Here is a 20,717-nt window from a genome sequence, read left to right on the forward strand (position 1 = left end):
ATATAAACAGGAGATTTGTAGTTACTGAATAATATATTAAATTTCACCGAATGTACAAAGCCCTTCGTCCAGCAGCAGCAAAGGATCGCCGCCTGTTTTATGCATATCGCAATGGAAAATGTATCAATCAGGTTGTGGGTAGCAATCAGTTTTATAAGGTACCTGAAGAGGTGGCTAATTTTCTTCATCTTGAAAATGCCAATTCATATACAGTTCATTCATTTCGAAGATCGTCTGCTACACTTTTAGTTGAATCTGGGGGAGACTTGATGACACTAAAGAAACATGGCGGTTGGAAGTCATCAACGGTCGCTGAAGGGTATGTTGATGAATCGGTAGCACACAGGACAGAAATAGCTAATAAAGTGTTTAGAATGTTTGGCAGTGCTGAAATAACAACCACACCCGATTTGCGACCAGGTACATCAACAGCAGTTGTGTCCATGGCAGAAAAAAATATAATTTCAAGTTACATTTCGTTACCTGTCATCAGAGATAAAATGTCAAAATTTTTTCCCATCACAGAAAAATATATTTTTAAAAATGAAAATCGATCTGTCCGAGGGTGACTATATAATTATTCCATAAGTTATCTCATTATCCAGATCAGGATCGTCAAGATTGAGTAATTTCCCCACACAGTCTCTGTGTGAGAAAAGAAAGTGAGACAAGCATACTGTCTGTGCATGCATATATACTTCATATCTATTATTGGGTTTGAAATAGCAAGCAAAACTAAAAAGTGGAAGATAAATAATAGTTTGAAGAACTGAAGGAATACGCCTCAATATCAACACAAATAAAAAATAAAAATAATTCGAAATTATCCTTTAGCTTGATGTAACTAATAACTTTTCATAAGTCTGAAATCAGGATAAATCTATTCACAAAAAACAAAATTGTCTAAAAAAAGCGGGGGGTGCTGAATATCAATTGTTATGAATATTTGGTTAGGAGTTGTTTGCCAGATTGGAGCCATAATTAAAATATAATTCAAGGCACACCATACCAGGCTTTTTCACGACAATATTTTTGTAAATAGATTTATTCTGATTTCAGACTTATTGAAAGTCATCAGTTACATCAAGCCATAAGACTCATTATCGATGTTGAACAAAATCTTAAATTAGTTTCGAATTATTTTTGATTTTTTAATTTGTGTTGCTATTAAAACGTGTTCTTTAAATTTATCAAACTATTATTTATTTGAAATATATTTCTGTTATGGAGATACGGATTTGATGCCAGCATGGGTTTCTACGCTGTATTTAAATGATAATAGAAATCGTCGCGACTAGAGGTTCAGTTCATTCAATAACAAACCATAAAAGTTACTGCGTAAATATACTTCAATGATAAATCGCGAATAACCTCAAACACAGCTACCCAAAGGTATTCCTTCCTTATATGAATACACAAACAAACCTTGACCTGTTATAAAAAATGAAAAATAGCATCATAACTTACCCGAGGAACTTTGCTCCAACTGGTCCCAACTCCAACACCCTGCTGGCCAGTGCTTCCCCCTCCATTAAGGGAGGCGGATGAGGCGTCCGTTGCGGCCTCACATATCTGCACGTTATCCTGGTGGGGCTAGGGGCGCACCTGGGGGGTACTATCACTCTCACCCCGGAATGACGACAACCACGCATTGCACCACCGCGAGCGTCAACTAAGAAGGAAACTAGGAAACTGTAAGAAAACAAAACTAGTCACTGCGATTGTTCTCTGATGAATAAATGGAATTAATAGGTGTACGGTCCGTTGAGATTGTGTCATCGTTAAAAATTGAAGGTTGTTATTATTAGTTGTGAGTTAACAGATTATTCATGCTTTTAGATGCAAATATACTGGTATTTGTTTGTTTCGTATAACATTCGGTGAAAATAAACTGGATTGTTCGTAAGAAGATCCATGTATAGCAATCAATTTGATATGCGAATGAATGAGTTTTTTTATGAACTGCCTTTCTACCACGATTTTATTTTTAATACACCAAAACAAATCATTTGGTTATTGAGGATATGAGGCAGAATTCTTATATTCTGTATCCAATGATATCGGAGACAAATAGAACGGTTTGGATTACTCTCTGTTGAAAAGTTCACTTTCCGAAGCAATAACCTCGGCAACAACACTCTCCTCCCGATGTTAGAGGCAAAATCTTACTTGATTGATGACTGGTATCACTATTAGAAAAATAGCTCTACAATCGAACTCAAAGAGTTGTTGTGGATGAAGTTGTATCGGATGCTACGGGAGTGTTACGAAGATATAACCGTTAGCCCCTGCTTTTCACCTCGTATAGATAGATAGATTTATTAGTCCTTTGTGCTACATTACGTAGATGGGACAGGTCATATTTCTCAAGTATAATATAAATGTGTAATATTATAAGATGTCTTTTTGGGAAAGAAAGTTTTTGGCTTTCTACTACTCCATCTTGATTTAAAAAAAGAAGTATAGAGTTACTTCCTTCCTTCCTTTGGAAGACTTCCTCATCCTTCTTCTTTTTTTTGTATCAAGATGGAGTAGTAGAAAGCCAAAAACTTTCTTTCCCAAAAATTAATCACTCCTAAAAAATATAACTCCTTCAATTCATATAAGATGTCATTTTTATAAAAAAATAACATCACACACATTGTAAAACAAACATATTAAAATTAAAGTAAGAATAGAAATAGATAAATAAACATGTTACGATATATACGTCACAATGACAGTGATCTGACATTAATAACTTCAAGTATAAATTCATCTATTGTGTAGAAACCTTTTTCTGATAGAAACACTTTCAACTGTTTTTTAAAAAACTTGAGGTGGCAGTGTCTTCATATCGCATGGCAGTATATTAAAGAGGCGGATACCAGCAAACATAGGAGACTTTATACAGTGCTAGTCAAAAGTCCCCTCCCCCCCTCGTATCTTTTGAACGGGTATACTTATAATAATGAAATTTGGAGTGTGGAAATAAACGGATGTAGGCTTCTTAACTGGTCATAACAGGTGACGCAATAGTCATAAATGACGTCACAAGGCCACTGTGACCAAAAATTTTAAATGGGACCCTATGGCAAGTGACAGCTCGTTTGAAAGGTATTGAAAATACCTATTCAGTCATACCAATTTTGTTTGGGTTTCGGCTGATTTTGATTGATAAATTGAAGAAATACGAAAATTATAGTTTCGCATTTAATTAATAAAGATTTAAAAACCAGTTCTTATAATAAGTGTTCAAAATGTGCTCCATATACTTCCTGGCAGTAATGCTATTGCTAAACTCTTGTCGTACTCGTCCCAGTGTGTCAGCGGAAATTGCCCTACATTCTTCAACAATTCGTTGTTTCAGAATGGCAATACTGTCAGGTGCTGTAGCGTAAACCTTAGATTTCAAGTACCCCCATAGAAAAAAATCTAATGGTGTAAGGTCCAGTGACCGAGCTGGCCATTCGATCGAACCTCGTCGTCCAATCCATCTACCACGATATTCTTCATCTAGATAACGTCTTACTGCACCGTAATAGTGTGCAGGAGCACCATCTTGTTGAAACGTTATTTCCAAGTTGTCGAATTCATCTGGATTATCTTCTAGAATTTCAAGAATTAACGCCTCAATATCAGTTTGTAACATCTCCAGATACAATTCACCGGTTAAGTTAGCATTGAGAAAAAGAGTCCCAACTATGTGGTTTCCCAAAATACCTGCCCAAACATTTACTTTTTCTGGAAATTGAGTATGTTTTTCACGAAAGATGTGAGGATTTGTGTCACTCCAATACCTCACATTTTGAGTGTTAACATTTCCATTGAGAAAGAAAGTACTTTCGTCACTAAAACAAATTGTCTGTATGTAGCCTGGTTGTTGGTTCATTTTATCGGACATAGTTTCAGAGAATTCTAGTTTTCGGTCGGGGTCATCATCTGAAAGTTGGTGCACCATTTTTAATTAGTATGGATGAAATTTGTTTTTAGCCAACACCCTATGTACTGTCCTTTGACTGACTTCACAGATAGACGCAACTTGGGCTGTGGAAGAAGTAGGGTTCACTACCATTTCTCCAAGTATGTCAATTTTTTTGTCATCACTAATTGTTGGTCGACCAGATCGTTTGGCATCTTGAACACTACCTGATGCTTCAAACTTCCGAAGAAGCTCCCTCAAATAAACCCTCGATATAGGGCGATCGGGGTACCTCTCATTAAACAGTCGTTCCGCTGCATGGAAATTGTTTCTACATTCACCAATTATTAAGATAGCTGCTACTTTGTCGGCTACAGTACGTACCATTTTGCCTATGTAAACACTTAAACGTCTCGTTAAACAATAGCTTAGGTAAATTTTCAAGGTATAAACACTTTTGACAAGTAGATAATTCAAACACGTCAACCTTTTTGACAATGAACCAGAGGCGTACTTTAAAATCTTTATTAATTAAATGCGAAACAATAATTTTCATATTTCTTCAATTTATCAATCAAAATCAGCCGAAAGCCAAAAAAAAATTGGTATGACTGAATAGGTATTTTCAATACCTTTCAAACGAGCTGTCACTTGCCATAGGGTCCCATTTAAAATTTTTGGTCACAGTGGCCTTGTGACGTCATTTATGACTATTGCGTCACCTGTTATGACCAGTTAAGAAGCCTACATTCGTTTATTTCCACCCTCCAAATTTCATTATTATAAGTATACCCGTTCCAAAGATACGAGGGGGGGAGGGGACTTTTGACTAGCACTGTATACTTTGCGTGATGGTATTTTTGGGTGATGAGCAAATAGTTATTTCTAAAGGTGCGTATTCACCAAAAAAGCGAGCACGATCGAACATGAGCGAACATACACGAATGCTCGCTCATGCTCGCTCGTGCTCGCTTTTTTGGTGAATACGCACCTTTAGATTTTGATGTTGTGAACTCCATTCTGGGAAGATATAGTGCGGAAAGCGTGAATTCATTTTAGTTGTTGAGTGGGACTTCAACTGGGTTGCTAATGATCAAAGTAGCATATTAAGTTGCGTATTCAACAAAAAAGCGAGCACGAGCGAGCACGAGTGATCATTAGCGAGCATTCGTGTATGTTTGTTCGTGTTCACTCATGTTCTCTCGTGCTCGCTTTTTTGGTGAATATGCACCTTTATATGATAATTATGGACTTCCCGATCTCGACTCTAGGTGTCTCCTACTTTCATGGATATACGTAAATATTTTTTGAATAAACAAACAGGCAACAGTTAGCATTTCATTTTGACAAAAAATATCTTTAGATGTCGTTCTGTAATCTAGATTGGAAATTAGTCTCAGTAATGCTTTCTGTTTTATGAAAATTATGTCCACCTCAGTTGCTAAACCCCAGACAGCAATTTTGTTGTAAATAATGGACTGAAACTTGGCGAAATAAACTGATATCAGTGCTTCAGTATCTAATTTATTCTCAAAGGAATTAATGTTTTTGCCAAATGGAATGTGAGTCTATTGTTGTTCACTTAAATAAAATGAATAAAAAACACTTTTGTGTAAATAACCACTGGTAGATTTATATATAATGGGTTCAAACTCGAAACCGGTCGTACGAATAAAATCTACCAGTGGTATTTAGAAAAAAGTGGTTTTTATTCATTTCATTTAAGTGATCATAAATTACCATATAGTAAACAAATCATCAATCACACATATCGCACTAGTATTTCTAAAATGCCACAACTCAAAAATCGGTATATTTGAGTTGAGACTATGAAAAAATTGGTAAATATACTGATACTGTATCAACTTGATACAGTTTATATGATCGATAAAGAAATATTTATCGATTTTTTTCATATTGATTTTTGAGTTGTGTCCTTTTAGAAATACTAGTGCGATATACCATTATTGTTCCTGAGAATTTTGTTGAGCTTGTTTATGCGAATGATTCATTTCGGAAAATGAAATTGAAATCATGTAGGCTTCGAGATGAATTTTCAAATTCCATACAGACAGTTTTTCCCAGGTTAACTGTTCTGGTTAACAATTCCCGTAACACCAGTCATAAAATTCGTGTAGGACTGAGTTCACAAGGTTATGCATTTCTTCCGTTGTTTTACTTGAAAGAATAATGGAAGTGTCGTCTGCCTAAAGGTATATCGCATCACTACTCATATCATTATGTAGATCATTCACATATAACAGAAAAATTAGTGGACCGAGTACAGTGCCTTGAGGTGTCCCGTTTGTTACAAGGAATTTATCGGACATTATATCATTCTGCTTCACCTGGAAATATATATTTGTTGGGAAATACATAATGAGCTGATTTATGTTTCCTCGAATACCAACCTGATAAAGCTCATCTGATACGAATTTAATATTCAAGGTGTCAAAGGCTCTACTCGAATAAAAAAATTAACCTATCACAATGTTTTTTTATCCATTAAATCAAGTATTTCTTGTACAAAGTTGAACGTTGCAGTTCCTTTCATTGGTGTCATTAGATCGAATATTTGCAAGTAATAATTTATTTCGCCAGATATGATTTTTTCAAAAAATTTTGAGAATATACTCATTATTGATATGGGACTATAATTCTTGATATTTTTACTGTAACCATTTTCAGCTGTTTGTTATACTTTTCTTTCCGTCCCAGAAGTCTACCTCTGCTCAGTTATATTTCAACAACGATATTCAAGCTATCTTCGACATTTCTACAGAGTTTATACGTTCAAGCTTCATTTAAAAAAATATGCAATATTGATCTTTGGACGTGACAGAAAGGGAGCTCATCAAACCTTATTTCAGGTACGTATTGAAAATGGAATACTTCAATCCCTGAACGGGATCAAAATGTAGGTTCGTAATTCGACCCAGAACTCCGATTTACAAGACATTTTAGCTACCTAAATCAAGTTTCGCATAATGTTCTTCGGTAACTGTTTCCTAATCGATATCTACAACACGAAGTTGAAACTTAGTGTTGTCAATCTTGTCAAAAATGTTTTACTGTGACAACACTTATGTACCTGATTTGAGACAATCGGGTGCTTTTTGTCTTCAACGTATTCAGAATAACTGTCTATGCTTCTCGTTTGGTATCCGGAAATACGATCAAATATCCTCAGCCATTCAAGATTCAGGATAGTTGAAAGATGAGATACATAGAACTTTGCATTTTCTCACTAACACCCACATAATCTTGACAACTCGTCAACCTGATTCTCTACTGCAAAAGCTCAAAAAAATTACCACAAATAATAGTCTGACCAAACGGAACGGTTCAGTTTCTGTCATCCCTGAAAATAAATCTTATATCTTTAATAACTTATTTCTCGTATAATGCACCTAAATGTTGTAATCAACTACCCTGTGAGTTTCAGTTTTATACAATTAACAATTTTTGAAAAAAATTAAGATCTATTTGAACAATTTCTTGCCCGGCCTTGACATTGGCTGTCTTCAATTTTACGTTACCTGTTATTATATGATTACCTTTGTTCATTCGATTTTTTGTTATAACAATGTCTATTTCTGGTTGAGTTGAAAAACAGCTTTGGCCGATATTCAATCTTTTCACCTATACATCTTCATGTTTATTTGTTATATGAATTTATTGTTTCATTTTATTATGATGAATAAACACGTAATATTATGGTTGAATTTTTCTTCAGATAGTCCAATCTGAGTTTTCTCTCTAAACACACCATACTCATTATTATATTTTCGAACGAATATCGACAACCTTTTCCCAAAACAGTATAAGAATATAGAAGTGGGTTTTCTAATGTGAAGATCAAGTCCACATTTACAAACCATGTCCTGGCAGAGAAGCATGAGTTACACTATGATTATAGAGTATAATATTTGAAAGAGGAAGGTTTAGAACTCAATCTCTTGGAATACTTGATAATTAAAAGATTCATGAATTCTAAAAATTCACTGAATGACAAAATGAATTGAAGGGGTTATATTTTTAAGAGTGATTAATTTTTGGGAAAGAAAGAAGAGCCTTAGGGCAAGTGTTTTAAGGCGAAACATCGGTGTATACCAGTGAGGGTGACAGTGTTCCATGTGAGTACAATTTATTACCATTCATTCAAAGTAGAACTCATGTGAATGATATCTGATTCTTATTCCACAACAAATGTTTGATATACAAACTGAGCAGAGAAAAGTATTTTCTGTATATTTCAGTGTTCATATAGAAGTATTTGTTTCGGTATAATTTTTTTCTTTCGTGTAATTCAATGTTTATATGAAAGTAGCTGTTTCAGGAGGACTTTCTTTCAGTTTGTGTCTGAAAGTTACTTATTTGCATGATCTACACATCCATGTATAGAGTTACTTATTTTCAAATTGAGTACATCCTTCCTTTCTTTGGAAGATTCTCTCATCCCTTTATTTTGTATCAGATAGAGTAGTAGAAAGTCAAAAACTTTCTTTCCCAAAAAGACAAAATGAAATTGAATCATTCCCCTATCTTAAATATATTTTTTATGTGGAAATAGGTTATTATATTTTTCCATATCCATGCTATTTTTTATACAATTTATACCTAAATTCTAGTGGAACTATTAGTTAGTGACTAGGTAGAAGGTCAACTATTCCAAAATGTTACTATATGAAGCGCCAATCAGGTTGTCATATATCTTTTATGTTTGAGTTATATTTTTTTTTCGATTGATACGGCAGAGGCAGATTGTTGAATTCGCACGACTTAAACTGGGATTACCATCATGCTTGCAGACCCTTATAATAATGATGATATGTCTTCCTTCAGCGTTTTTTCAAAAATATCAAGTTGAAAAATAATGGATTATTCATATAAATGATGACAGGCAAAGTTTCAGCTATAATAGCTAGTTATGAACCCAACCTCGAATGGAGAGTGTATTTATCTTATCTTGAGTTCATATCAAAGAAAAGCATAGACGAAGGGAGTAGTGAAAAAGAAAGAAAAGGTAAATTTTAATGACAATAAAAGTATCTAACTGAGTACACAGATCAAACAATTCGCATGAGACAACATTTTGTAAGGATAGCCTAAATAGAAATATATAATATAAATATTTTTCAATAATATTTGTCAATTAGGTAGAGTTGTTTAAAAATATAGAATAAAGAACTAATTAATGACTCAAATATTAAGTGAACCTCAGGTCTGTATCGAAGGAATTATATTGTTATTGACATGAATCGCTAAGTATTCGCACACCTTTCACTTATGGGACCAAACAACATGACCTGAGATTTTTTAGGTTGATGGTCAAGTTATGTCCATAAGATACGTTATACATGGTTTGAAGGTTTCTTTTATCCATCAGTAACTAGTGTGAGGTCTGTGAAATTCAATGAACAATACATTTATGTATTATCAGCGTAGTGATGCATTCAACTGCGGTAGACAAGTTCATGAAAGTCTCTGACATGAATTGCAAAAAGGAGGGGTCCAACAATAGTACCCTGCGGTACACCAAAGTTTTTAGAAATTGAAGTTGAGCGGTTACTAGCAAGGTGATCAGTTTGGGTCTATTCAGTAATACCGCAACCAAAACCAACCCATTCCAGTTCCTTACACAATATGGATGATTCCGAAATGTCAAATGCCTCACTGTCAAATGCTTCAGATAGTGAGACAAGTGTAAGTTTCTCCGTCAGTTGATTTGAAAATATCTATGACAGAACTGTGAGCCGTGGTTATGCTATAAAAGGATCGAAATCCCGACTGAACGAAGGTGATCCACGTGATTTCGCTAACATAGTATGTGATTAGTTCTTTGATGATCAAATAAAAGCCCTTGAAATGGGCTGATGGTCTGATGTCAGAAATACTTGTGGGCTCTGGAATATTTTCGGAGAAAGGGGAACTTACTAGTTTAGATGGCATAATTTGAAATAGAAGTTATATACTTCAACAAACCGAGACAAACTAAGTGCCACATTCGTCAGAATTAGATTTGTTGATTTATATTTCAGAGACCGAAGAATCTACTCACATCACAATAATTTTGGGAATTATATATCATAGTTATAGATATTATTGGACATGATAGAGATAACGCACCCTACATCTACATCTACGTACTCCAATCTTGTAGTGAGAAACTATTCTAAAAGCGAGTTCGATGCGTCATAATGAAATCTGCAAATTAGGTATATCATTGCTTGGGTTCGGGGAAAACAATCTGAATTGCTTTCAAGAATTGAAATTACTCATCATTGAAATCTTTATTACACATCAGTATCAAATATAATATTAAGTTGATCCTATTTTACAGTGATGACGATGTTTGTTGTGAAGTTTATCGTTAGTTCTCTCAGTTCAATTACTAGAAAAAAAAATGAATGAAAGTGAGTGTGAGAACTGAGCTAGGAAAGAATGTGAACTACAAAAAAAACAAACATTTTCAGAACTTCACACTTGGGCATCTGAGGTAAAAGGCGACATGACACACGAGTGCTCTTATCAGCGAAATAATCAAAATACATTTTATGTATTTTCGATGATTTCTAATAGGTTTTATGTTTGAGAACTGGAAACAAAATGGATTTCTGAGGAGTACGAGCCTTAGTAGTGAAAATATTAGATAAAACGCCGTTGATGTCTATCTGGGGCGATGCACAAATTATTTCTATGGAAGCTTGAGAGAAAACATTCACGGTCAAATATCAAATATCGAACCAATATCTCATGGTCGAAGCTCTTCGTGTTTCTCATATATATTGTTCCAAAGATAGATGACCTACAATTGAAGGTTTCCGTTGATTTTGCGTTCGTGAATCATACCAAGTTGCTTGAAATATTTCAGTTTATGAATTATCGAAAGATATTTCCATCATCTACAACTTTCTGCTCAATTATCAATGTAACTAGTAGTAGAGCACTGGTCCACAGTTACTCAGTAGTACATTACTTTTCTTCCAAATACTGGTAATGACTTCCTACGAATTTCAAAAAAAAAGAAAATACCCTTTTGTGAGCTGAGTTGAAAAGAAAAGGAGAAGAAAAGAAAAAAAAAATTCATTGCCCAACAGATGAATCCATTCACAAGACAATATTATGTTATATAATAATGCAGTATAAATAAAGGCTACTTAAGCTAAGTATATTCGAATGAAATGAATAAAAACAATTTTGTCTAAATACCACTGGTATTTAGACCAGTTATCTATCAGGTCTAATTGAGACTAGAGATAAGAGCAGCTGTCTAAACTTGTGACAGATGGAAAGATTTTCAAGTCGTCTGCAAAAAGTAAGTTGTAACAAGGAAGCTCAGAGGTGAAATCATTTATGAAGATGAAGAAAAGCAGGGGGCCAGATTGGAGCCTTGTGGAACACCGGATGGTGATAAGTATGGTGCAGATGCAAAAAACCACTTTGGTTCTCTGATCCAAATGAGAGCGTAGAAGTCGAGTTAGTGAAAGAGTTGAACCCATTTGAGTTATTTTCTCTAGTAAAATGGAGTGACTTATTCTGTCGAAAGCCTTTGCAAAGTCTGTGTATAAAAAACGTCAGCTTGCCGTTTTCTGTTCATTACTTCTATCAAAAACTGCTTGATACTGCAGAGATTCGATTCAGTGGATTTTTTTGCTAGAAAGCCATGAAAGTTTGCAGAGATCAGGGATATATGTTTACAAAATAGTTCATTTGAGCAGGTACCAAAGAGTTTCATCTTAGATTTTATAGAATGCTGTCACAATTTTTCTTTAATTATTACTGTTTAAACTCTGTTTTTCCGTTAATCATCTGCCGCCCCCATACAAACGACAACTCTCAGAAGTTGAGAAACTTGTGCGAGCTAAGGACTAACGAGGTCTTACCTTTTAACGTGTGATTCCTATACGAGCTTTTCAAATTATATGTGAATTTTGGATTTTTTAAAAAGACTATATTGTTTGGTGTAGGGAGGAAATTAATCCATTGTAGTCAGTTTTTGTGATATAGTGAACTTTCAGGTAATGATTGTTTTTTGTTTCGCGATAGAAACCACCAATGAAATATCATCTGACGTGATGAATATTATGGAAACAATAATTAAATACAGATTTCATTTGACATGCAAGTCAGACCACTTACTTTTTCCAGTGAAGCTTCCTGAAGCATCCCCAAAAGGAAAACCATTATTAGTAAACACACAAACTCATTAGTGAAATCGAAAGTATGCAATGAAACTAAAAGGAAGATTGTAATGCATTGTGAAATAATTTTGAAAAATATTTCTCATCTAATTATTCGGAAAAATGTTTATGCTTTAGAGAGTCTAGAATAACCGATGTACATAGGTTCATAATTGTGATGAAATATTAACAACAACATTATCATAATGAGGTTCAGTTTCTGTTCTTGACTAAGAAGGTGTGTATCTGAAAAAGGCATTTGAGAAGTTTTTTATTTGTCTAAGAGCTGTCTGCCTTGTACCTAAATTTTTCAGAATTTCCAGAAAACACTGAAACCTCATTGGTTTTTTGTATTTTCATGACAACCATTACACCAATCATGATACTTCACTATAAATAACGAGTCTTCCAAAAGGTACTTCCGAACTTTGATTATTGATAAAGCTACATCTGTCAAATTAGTAGTCATTTATTCAATCTGTTTTTCGAATCACAATGAAACGATATAGTATTCGATTACACGTACACTGGTTTAGTTAACAATTGATCAACTCCCGGACGTCGACACAACGCAAGATCTGACAAAAACATCGCCACTATCTGTAAGGGAGTGCAGGAGAATCCGATGTAGTCGATTTCGCGTCGCTGACAAGAACTCGGCCTTTCACAGACCACAACTTGGCGAATTTCGCGTCGTGACTTGGGCCTGCACCCGTAAAAATTCAATTGACCCAGGAACTGAAGGTGAACGACCATAGACAATGAAAAGTGTGTTCGCTAAATGGACTCTAGAGCAGTTGGCAACTGACCCTAATCTTCATCAAAAAATCATCTTCAGCGTTGAGGCCCACTTTTGGATAAATGGGTACGTGAACAAACAAAATTGTTGGATTTGGAACGATTCCAATCCTCATGTGATCCAAGAGCGTCGAAAAAGTCACTATTTGGTGTGAATTTTGACTGGAGACGCCATCGGTCCCTATTTCTTTGAGAACGCCGTTGGTCAGGCCATCACTGTCAACGGCAGGCACTACATAGGTCGATGATTACAAATTTTTTTTGGCCTGAATTGGATAATCTGGACACCGTCGATATGTGATTTCAACAGAATGGCGCTACGTGTCACATAACTTATGCCACATATTAGATTTGAAAGCATAGTTATCCCACGTGGAAATGATGTGAACTGACCACCGAGATCGTGCAATTTGATCCCGTTAGACTTTTCCTTGTGGGGTTTTCTCAAGTCTCAGGTGTATGCGAATAAGCCAGATAATCTCCTGTAACCCAATCATCAATGACTGGTCTCTCCATAAAGGTACCTTCCAAATGTATGTTTTCAGTACTTGTTATGTTTCTTATCGATCTAATACTGTCCTGTTACCATACATTCTGGTGACCCCACATGTGGATTTGGCTGTCCTTTCTACTGCCAGAGTAGAGTCAAACCATTTTGTTGGACTTTCGAACAATTCACTGGAGTGAGGGATTCATCAAAAAAATCTGATTTGGAACTCTGTATTTTCAATTTCATTTTCGTCTATTATAATTATTTTCCACCTTTTTGCTTTTACCAATAGCTTCAAGGTAACACTGTGAAAATAAAATATAGACCACTATCTATTACTACCACGATATAGATCAACTTAGTTTCTCGGTAGACTAAGATTCAAATCTTCCTTTTAGTTCAACTCCTATTGAAACAATCAACTCACCCTATATTAATGGGATGTCGTGCTATATCTATATTATCCGATGAGTATTTCTTAATGTATTCGACGTAGTTCTGAGTGACGTGTTCTGGACTGATGCTATCCTCGATATGCTGAGGCGGAAGAATGTTACTGTCTCCACTGGAAACCATCCTGTTGGAGTCTATCCTTTCGTCCCTGGTGACATCTATTGGTAGGGAATCGTCACCCAGAGATTTCATTTCATCTGCTGTGAGGTATCTGTAGGTTTGGTCGCCTAAGACCGTGTCCTCACCTGCAAAGAAGTTTGGTTATAATAATGATAATAATATAATAAAATATAACCGGCTCGTGCAGAATTATTAGCAATTATTGATTGGATGATTTGGTATCAATGGGTATTTATAAAATTTTTCATCCTGAAAATAATGTTATCTGAATTTATTGTATTATCATCCTGCCTCTATTTTAATAAAAAAAAATATCACTTTCAAAATGAGACAACACTTTATAGTGGATGAATTACAAATATTGTTTGTGTCCTATACAAGAAATAGCCTATATTTTTCAATTTATTGGTGTAATAAATATTCTGAGTGATTATAAATGACTTAATACTGCTATTAATTTGTAAAATGTGACTGTTTTTTTTTAGTCAAAGAAAATACAAAATTCCATAATTTGGAATATTTCCTCAAGATAGACATCATGATCGTAGTTTTCATTCTCATTAATAGTAGTCAATTTCAGTTCGAATTAGGTTATATTGAACTTTGGAGTTTGCAATAGATATTTTCGAAACATTTAGTTATCTTATAAAAGTTCTATATTCTTGGACAATAACCGCTAATGAATGCTACATGAGCTAACAGTTATGAAAGGGTTGGAAAAAGCTTATTAGCCAGCAAATAAAAATAAAAAAATAGAAAAAGCATTTAGTGTTGATATGTATTTCTGTTGGTACAGTGATTCAATATGTTCCAAAACTGCAATAATTGCATTATTTGATATAGACGTTGTGATGCTACTATAATAGAAAAACCGAAATAACAAAAGGTATATTTCCCATATTTTTGTACCAAATCTTTCTATATGCATTAGATACTGAAACAGTTAATGATTCCTGATATTTTTTAGTTATCGAACAATGTAATGATCATGAAAATAATTAATGTTTTTCATTATGGCGTTAGTAACAGCACGATTGGAAGAAACACTCAAATGCCTGTAGGAGATGAACCTCAAAATGATCTTTCAACCCTTCAATATATGGATAAATAAAAGCACTTGAACTTTCATGTCTTACCTCCGGTTCGGATTTCGCAGAACATAAATTATTATGATCTATCGCGGAAGTTAATCATTGAGAAAATATATACGAAATGGGTGCTTATTTCGATATGTAAATGAAATCACTATTCCTAGTGCGAAATTCCAGAGAAAAATAGCTATTATTCCTAAAATTTGACAAAATGAAAGGTAGTTAAAAGATAACTACAATAAAAATTGTTGCATGAAGGTATATAGATCGAGAATAGAAGTGTTTGCAAAGAAACTGGAAGATAAAAACCCCTTCGAAACAATTACGTTCAAATGAATATTGAATTGCAAGAGAATAACTTTTATTTCCATTCAGTTTTGAAATAAGACACTTTGCCTTATAAAAATGTAAATTCTTGACTACACTGAGAAAAATGCCCTCAGTGATAGGAAAGTTACAGCGATCCCAAGAAGATGAACAAAACATATCATTATAATTGCACATCATTTTCCCTAATCTACAGCAAACTTCAAGAAATATTGATCAAAAACAGAAAAAATCTTATTTTTTCATGGTGTGTCAACAAATTCAAGGCAGGTGTCTAACAAATTCTTGGATGATTTTGGGTTTATTAGCCGTGATCTGCAGGTTTTTACAGCTGACGTATCGTCTGCTACTGCGGCAGACCTTATCAAAGGCGAAACGGCAACGATGCGTTTTTCGCAAAAGTAAATGAGTTTGGAATTGTTGGGGAAACGGGATACAATAATTATTACCCGACAGGAAATACCGCCAGTAGGAAAACAATTGTACAGAAAACTGAAAGTACTGAAGGAATTTATAGGGTCGTTTTTGTTCACCCCAATGATATTTACAAAACATTACAGTTTCGCCAAAAGTGCTATAGTTTAGACAATGTTGGTTGAATTATGAAAAATAATATTTTCTCTCGAAAAAGGAGAATGGGCCAAATCGGTAAGGCGTGTTAAGCCATGTACCTGAGTGTCGCTACCTGACGGTTAGTGGCCGAACTGAGTCCTGTCGGTGACGAAGAAGAAGCAGCCGTTAAAGATTTCTGCTCTGAGCCTAGGATTAGATTTTTTTCTGTATTTCACTGAGGGGGTTTTGCTCATTTGTAATTGTTTTATTAGAGTTACAGTGCTGTACATATAGTATAGATAGTTATATCATTTTCTCTATGTCTCATGTGAATTAATTTTACTGAAAGAAACATTGAATACCTCTATTGCATAGTGACAAATATTATATCTCGAATGAAAACTACAATGAAGGTAGAACTAGGTAGGTAGATGGTCTATAAAAGTTGCAGCGCTGTAGATGAACTTGACAAATAATTTGCATGTGAGTTTTTTCTGCAAACAATTTGTCTAATTACAATTCATAATTGAATGGAATGAAAAATGGTTTTTGAAAAGCTAATTTGCTCAATTTCTCAAAGCAATAACATGTGTCTCCAGAACATTTTTGATTGAACGAATATTGAGAAACAAAATTTAACATTTTTGAAATAATGGAATCTGGTTATGATGAATAGGTATTATGATCCTTTTGAAAGTTACTGATCATACCTGAACTAAAAACGATTAACTGTTGATGCTTTCAAACCTTAGCTGCCACGTTTTACCCCATTCTCCCCCAATCCAACATTTCCTTTGAACTAATCTTATAGATCGCAATAAATACTGCGATCATATCGATGGAAATTGCTTTCATAATACAAGAAAAGTTGAAGAATATGTTAGAACTGACCAATACTTGAAGTAAAGTCATTATAACGTATACAAAAAAAAGTGATGTGAAATTTCCACCTGTCGTTCTAATTGTTGTGTTCTACTTGTAAGTGTTTCTGAATATTTGAAAAATTAGGTTCATGAGATATTCAAACACGAAAAATGTTTCTGTAATTTTCAATTGGGCGAGACTGAACTTTGTTATTATTTCAGGAATTTCCTTATTCAATCGATCACGATACTCTTCCGTAAAAAATCAGAGATGTCCAGTAAAAAAAATAACTTCCTTAGAATCTACAGAATTCATATTGAATATCAAATATTGATATTGAATCACTGTATCAACAAACTGATTGATGTTCGTATGCTGATGTTAGACTGGTAGGGGTATTCATCCACTGTTTTTGATATCGCAACTTACGATTGATAATTGATGTACCACAGAAATACGGCAGATAGATGTGTCGTTCATGAAGGGCCGTACCGAATCCCTCCAAAATATCTTCCCCTGTTGTTGATGATTAGTATATTTTAGTCGTATTTTTTTATTGCGGAGCCATGACAATGAAGCACAAGAAGCATGAAGCAGTCAGGTTGAGAATTGCTAATTATGTGAATATCTGTTTCTAATTCTAAACATTATAAGTGTATTTCTGTGAACTTTGTTTCCGAGTGGTGCGAAAATTACATGTTTTCTTTGAAGGTCGTTATGAAAAACTACCATGTAGTTGAACTTTGTCTATTTTTCTAAGTAAAGATCACAACTATCTACTACGATAGAAATAACTAAATACAGTCTATAAGCTATTGATGAACGTGTAAGGCTTGATATATAGGGTGGTCAAACAAAACAAACCTGTTATCGGATTCTGTTTCAACATTTTGGTAAATTGTAAGGATGTTGCTTTCGCTTGGAGTGGTGAGAACTTAACAGTTTCTTCCACCCCCAAACGATGATGATAGTCATCAAAAGTATTTTTATTCCATCAAGTGAAATGTGTTGAAGTCTTGAAATTTTCTTTACAGTAGTCTTGAAATGATTAAATTCTGCCTGACAATTTTGCAGAAATGATTGAAAACAATAGTACCAATTGTTAAAGAACTAATAAACTTCAATTGTTATAACTGAAAATATTTGATGCTACATTTGAAACAAAAAATTTATGATAATAATAATAATAAGCCGCCGATTCCGGATTGGTTTGTCGAGGGGCGGACCGTTCTCATCCCAAAAAGCGGAGATTCGTCAATTCCTAAGAATTACAGACCGATAACATGCTTGAATTCGTGTTATAAGTTGTTTACAAGCATCTTATACATACGAATACTCACTGCAGTTGACCGAGTGTTCGAACGGATATATGAGCAGAGAGGGTCGAAGAGAGGAGTCGCTGGATGTAAAGAGAACCTGCTCATCGATAGATGTGTAACGCAGGACTCGATACAATATAGGCGTAACCTCTCTATGGCCTGGATCGATTACCGTAAGGCATTTGATACAATTTCGCATGAGCTCATCTTGCATTTGCTCAGATGCCTTGCGGTACCCGACAACATAGTGAGATGCATTGAACAACTGATACCACTTTGGCGAACTCGCTTCACCATAACATCTGGTCAAGCAAGAGTTCAAACAGGGTGGGTCACTTTCAGAAGGGGTGTATTTCAGGGTGATTCCTTCAGCCCCCTTCTATTCTGCATCTCACTATTGCCATTATACGTTGCGCTCAGAAATACTCGAGGGTATAACTATGGCACCCCCGGAAACCGGAGGCACAAGGTCACCCATCTGTTTTATATGGATGAAATTAAACTTTATGCATCTGGAGAGAAGGATCTCCATCAGTCCTTGAGGGTGGTAGAAGAGTACACGCATGCTATCGGTATGAAATTCGGGATAGACAAATGTGCAATGGTTCATCTCAAAAGAGGACGATGCGGGGACTATGGAGAGGATGTGCAGCTCGTAGATGGAAGCATCCTACACCATCTGGATGCCGGAGAGACGTATACTTACCTCGGGGTGGAACAACGCCACTCACAAGAGGTAACAGCAGTGAAGAACTCTCTCCGCGGCAAGTATCAGCACAAACTTCGACAGATCTGGTCATCGGAACTGTCGGGGAAGAATAAAGTTGCTGCAACAAATATGCTTGCCGTTCCAATCATACTCTACTCGTTTGGAGTAGTAAAGTGGACTCGGGAGGAGCTGTATCAACTCGACGTAAAGACCCGAAAAATGATTCATCTCTATAGGAGTTTGCATCCCAAATCGTCCGTTCCACGGTTGTACTTCTCCCGACAACATGGAGGCCGTGAAATTTTGAGTTTGGAGTGTCTACATGACAGAATGGTACTGGATACAGCCTGTAAAGTCGTCAGGAGTTCGTATCCCCTTCTCTGCATGGTCCGTGACCATGAGAGAGCAGGAATTGGAGCTTCTCTCCTTAGGGCAGCTGCCCGAGCAGCTAATGAACTCGGTATAGTTTTCGACTCTGTCACCGAGTTGGAACCCGTTCAGCAAAAAGCTCAGATAAAAGCCGCAGAGATCACCTTACTTCTGCGGAGACACAAGGATAAGCCAATGCATGGGGTCTTCTTCAATAACATTAGATACCTTGGCTTATCAAAGCGCCTGATGTTCGCTTTTCTCAGGTCGAGTGGGCTGAAGTCGGAAACTGAGGGGTGTCTTCAACACCTCAGTCTACCGCAGTCGCGTGATGGGTATAGAGGTGCCTGATACAAGGTGCAGGGCCTGCCGCGAGGCGCCCGAGACCCTAATGCTTTTGCTATCAGCATGCCCAGCATATGCGGTCTCGGCCTATATCCATCGACATAACGCGGCCCTAAGAGTGCTATATTACCATCTACGGCACTCTTACGGTATTGACGAGACACCGGTGTTGCCCTACGCCCCGGGGGATATTGAATCCGTTGTGGGGAACGAGAAGTGCCGAATTTATTGGAACTATTCGTTCCCCACCCTCAGGCTCATACAAGCTAATGAGCCTGATGTAGTCCTTCTCGACCACCAGACCAAAACGATATTTGTCGTGGAGTTTTCAGCTCCTGGCGAGACGAATATCGTCAGAAAAGAGGAGGAAAAACGGATAGAATATCGAGATTTTCTCTTCGAACTCCGCAGACTCTATCCAGATCACTCTGTCAAGATGGTTGTTCTGATTATTGGAGTCCTTGGTGGAATGATGTCCTCTCTACTCTCGAATCTTAAAATCATACCGGCTTGCCGCACTAAGGCAGAAATCTTAGCCGCACAGATGCAGAAGGCTGTCATTCTTGGCTCACTGCGCTTGCTCAGGGCACATGATTCTCGGACCCAATGATCACTTGCCCCACGGTGTGGGGAGTGGTCATTGGTTGATAATGCTGGCGCGCCCTCCCGAATGTATCGGGGCTTCGGGGGATAGGGCCTGACCAGCGTACACTACGGTGAAAAAAAAATAATAATAATCTTTATTTCAAGGAGTGTTTTACACAAATCGGCGAAAAACAAAAAAATGAAACAGTGTCAATTTTCACAATTCTTAAATCTGATATCTAATAAGAATAATTTAGAAAGTCTTCTACATTATATGATTCTACTTCAATGACGAAGGATTTAACATTAGTTTTAAATTTGTTGATGTTCAAGGTTTTAATGTTCTCTGGTAGTCTATTAAAAAGTCGTATAGACGCATAAGAGGGATGTTTTTCAGTTGCTACTAATCTATGTATTGGATAAGATATGTTACTACAATTACGTGTTTGATAATTATAAAGGTCCACACACTTTGTAAAATCATTTTCATGTTTATACAGATATAGTACACAGTAAGTATGTGATTTTTTCTGGAAATTCCTCCACAGGTTTCTTGATATTTCATTTTGAATAAACATCATATTGCTCTTTCTGAATGGTAAATAAATGAG

The 20,717-nt window shown here is 35.7% G+C and overlaps 1 protein-coding gene across 17 annotated transcripts in view; it reads right to left on the reverse strand.

The window, feature by feature from the left end:
* The window catches only part of LOC111504733 (uncharacterized), a 398,322-nt gene that overhangs the window by 196,242 nt on the left and 181,363 nt on the right, over nucleotides 1–20,717 (reverse strand). For 16 of the 17 annotated variants that reach the window (XM_074178864.1, XM_074178862.1, XM_074178859.1 and 13 more), the window contains 3 exons: nucleotides 13,800–14,070; nucleotides 12,044–12,061; nucleotides 1,468–1,692 (listed from right to left, as the gene is read on the reverse strand). In XM_074178864.1, coding sequence (XP_074034965.1) covers nucleotides 1,468–1,692; nucleotides 12,044–12,061; nucleotides 13,800–14,070 — 514 coding nt within the window. The remainder of the gene's footprint in view (nucleotides 1–1,467; nucleotides 1,693–12,043; nucleotides 12,062–13,799; nucleotides 14,071–20,717) is intronic. The other variant, XM_074178849.1, reaches the window with a different exon arrangement.

The sequence above is a fragment of the Leptinotarsa decemlineata genome, unplaced genomic scaffold (assembly GCF_025532065.1).
Source record: "Leptinotarsa decemlineata unplaced genomic scaffold, Ldec_3_MD MMD2_tig00004307_RagTag_RagTag, whole genome shotgun sequence".
Lineage (NCBI taxonomy): Eukaryota > Metazoa > Arthropoda > Insecta > Coleoptera > Chrysomelidae > Leptinotarsa > Leptinotarsa decemlineata.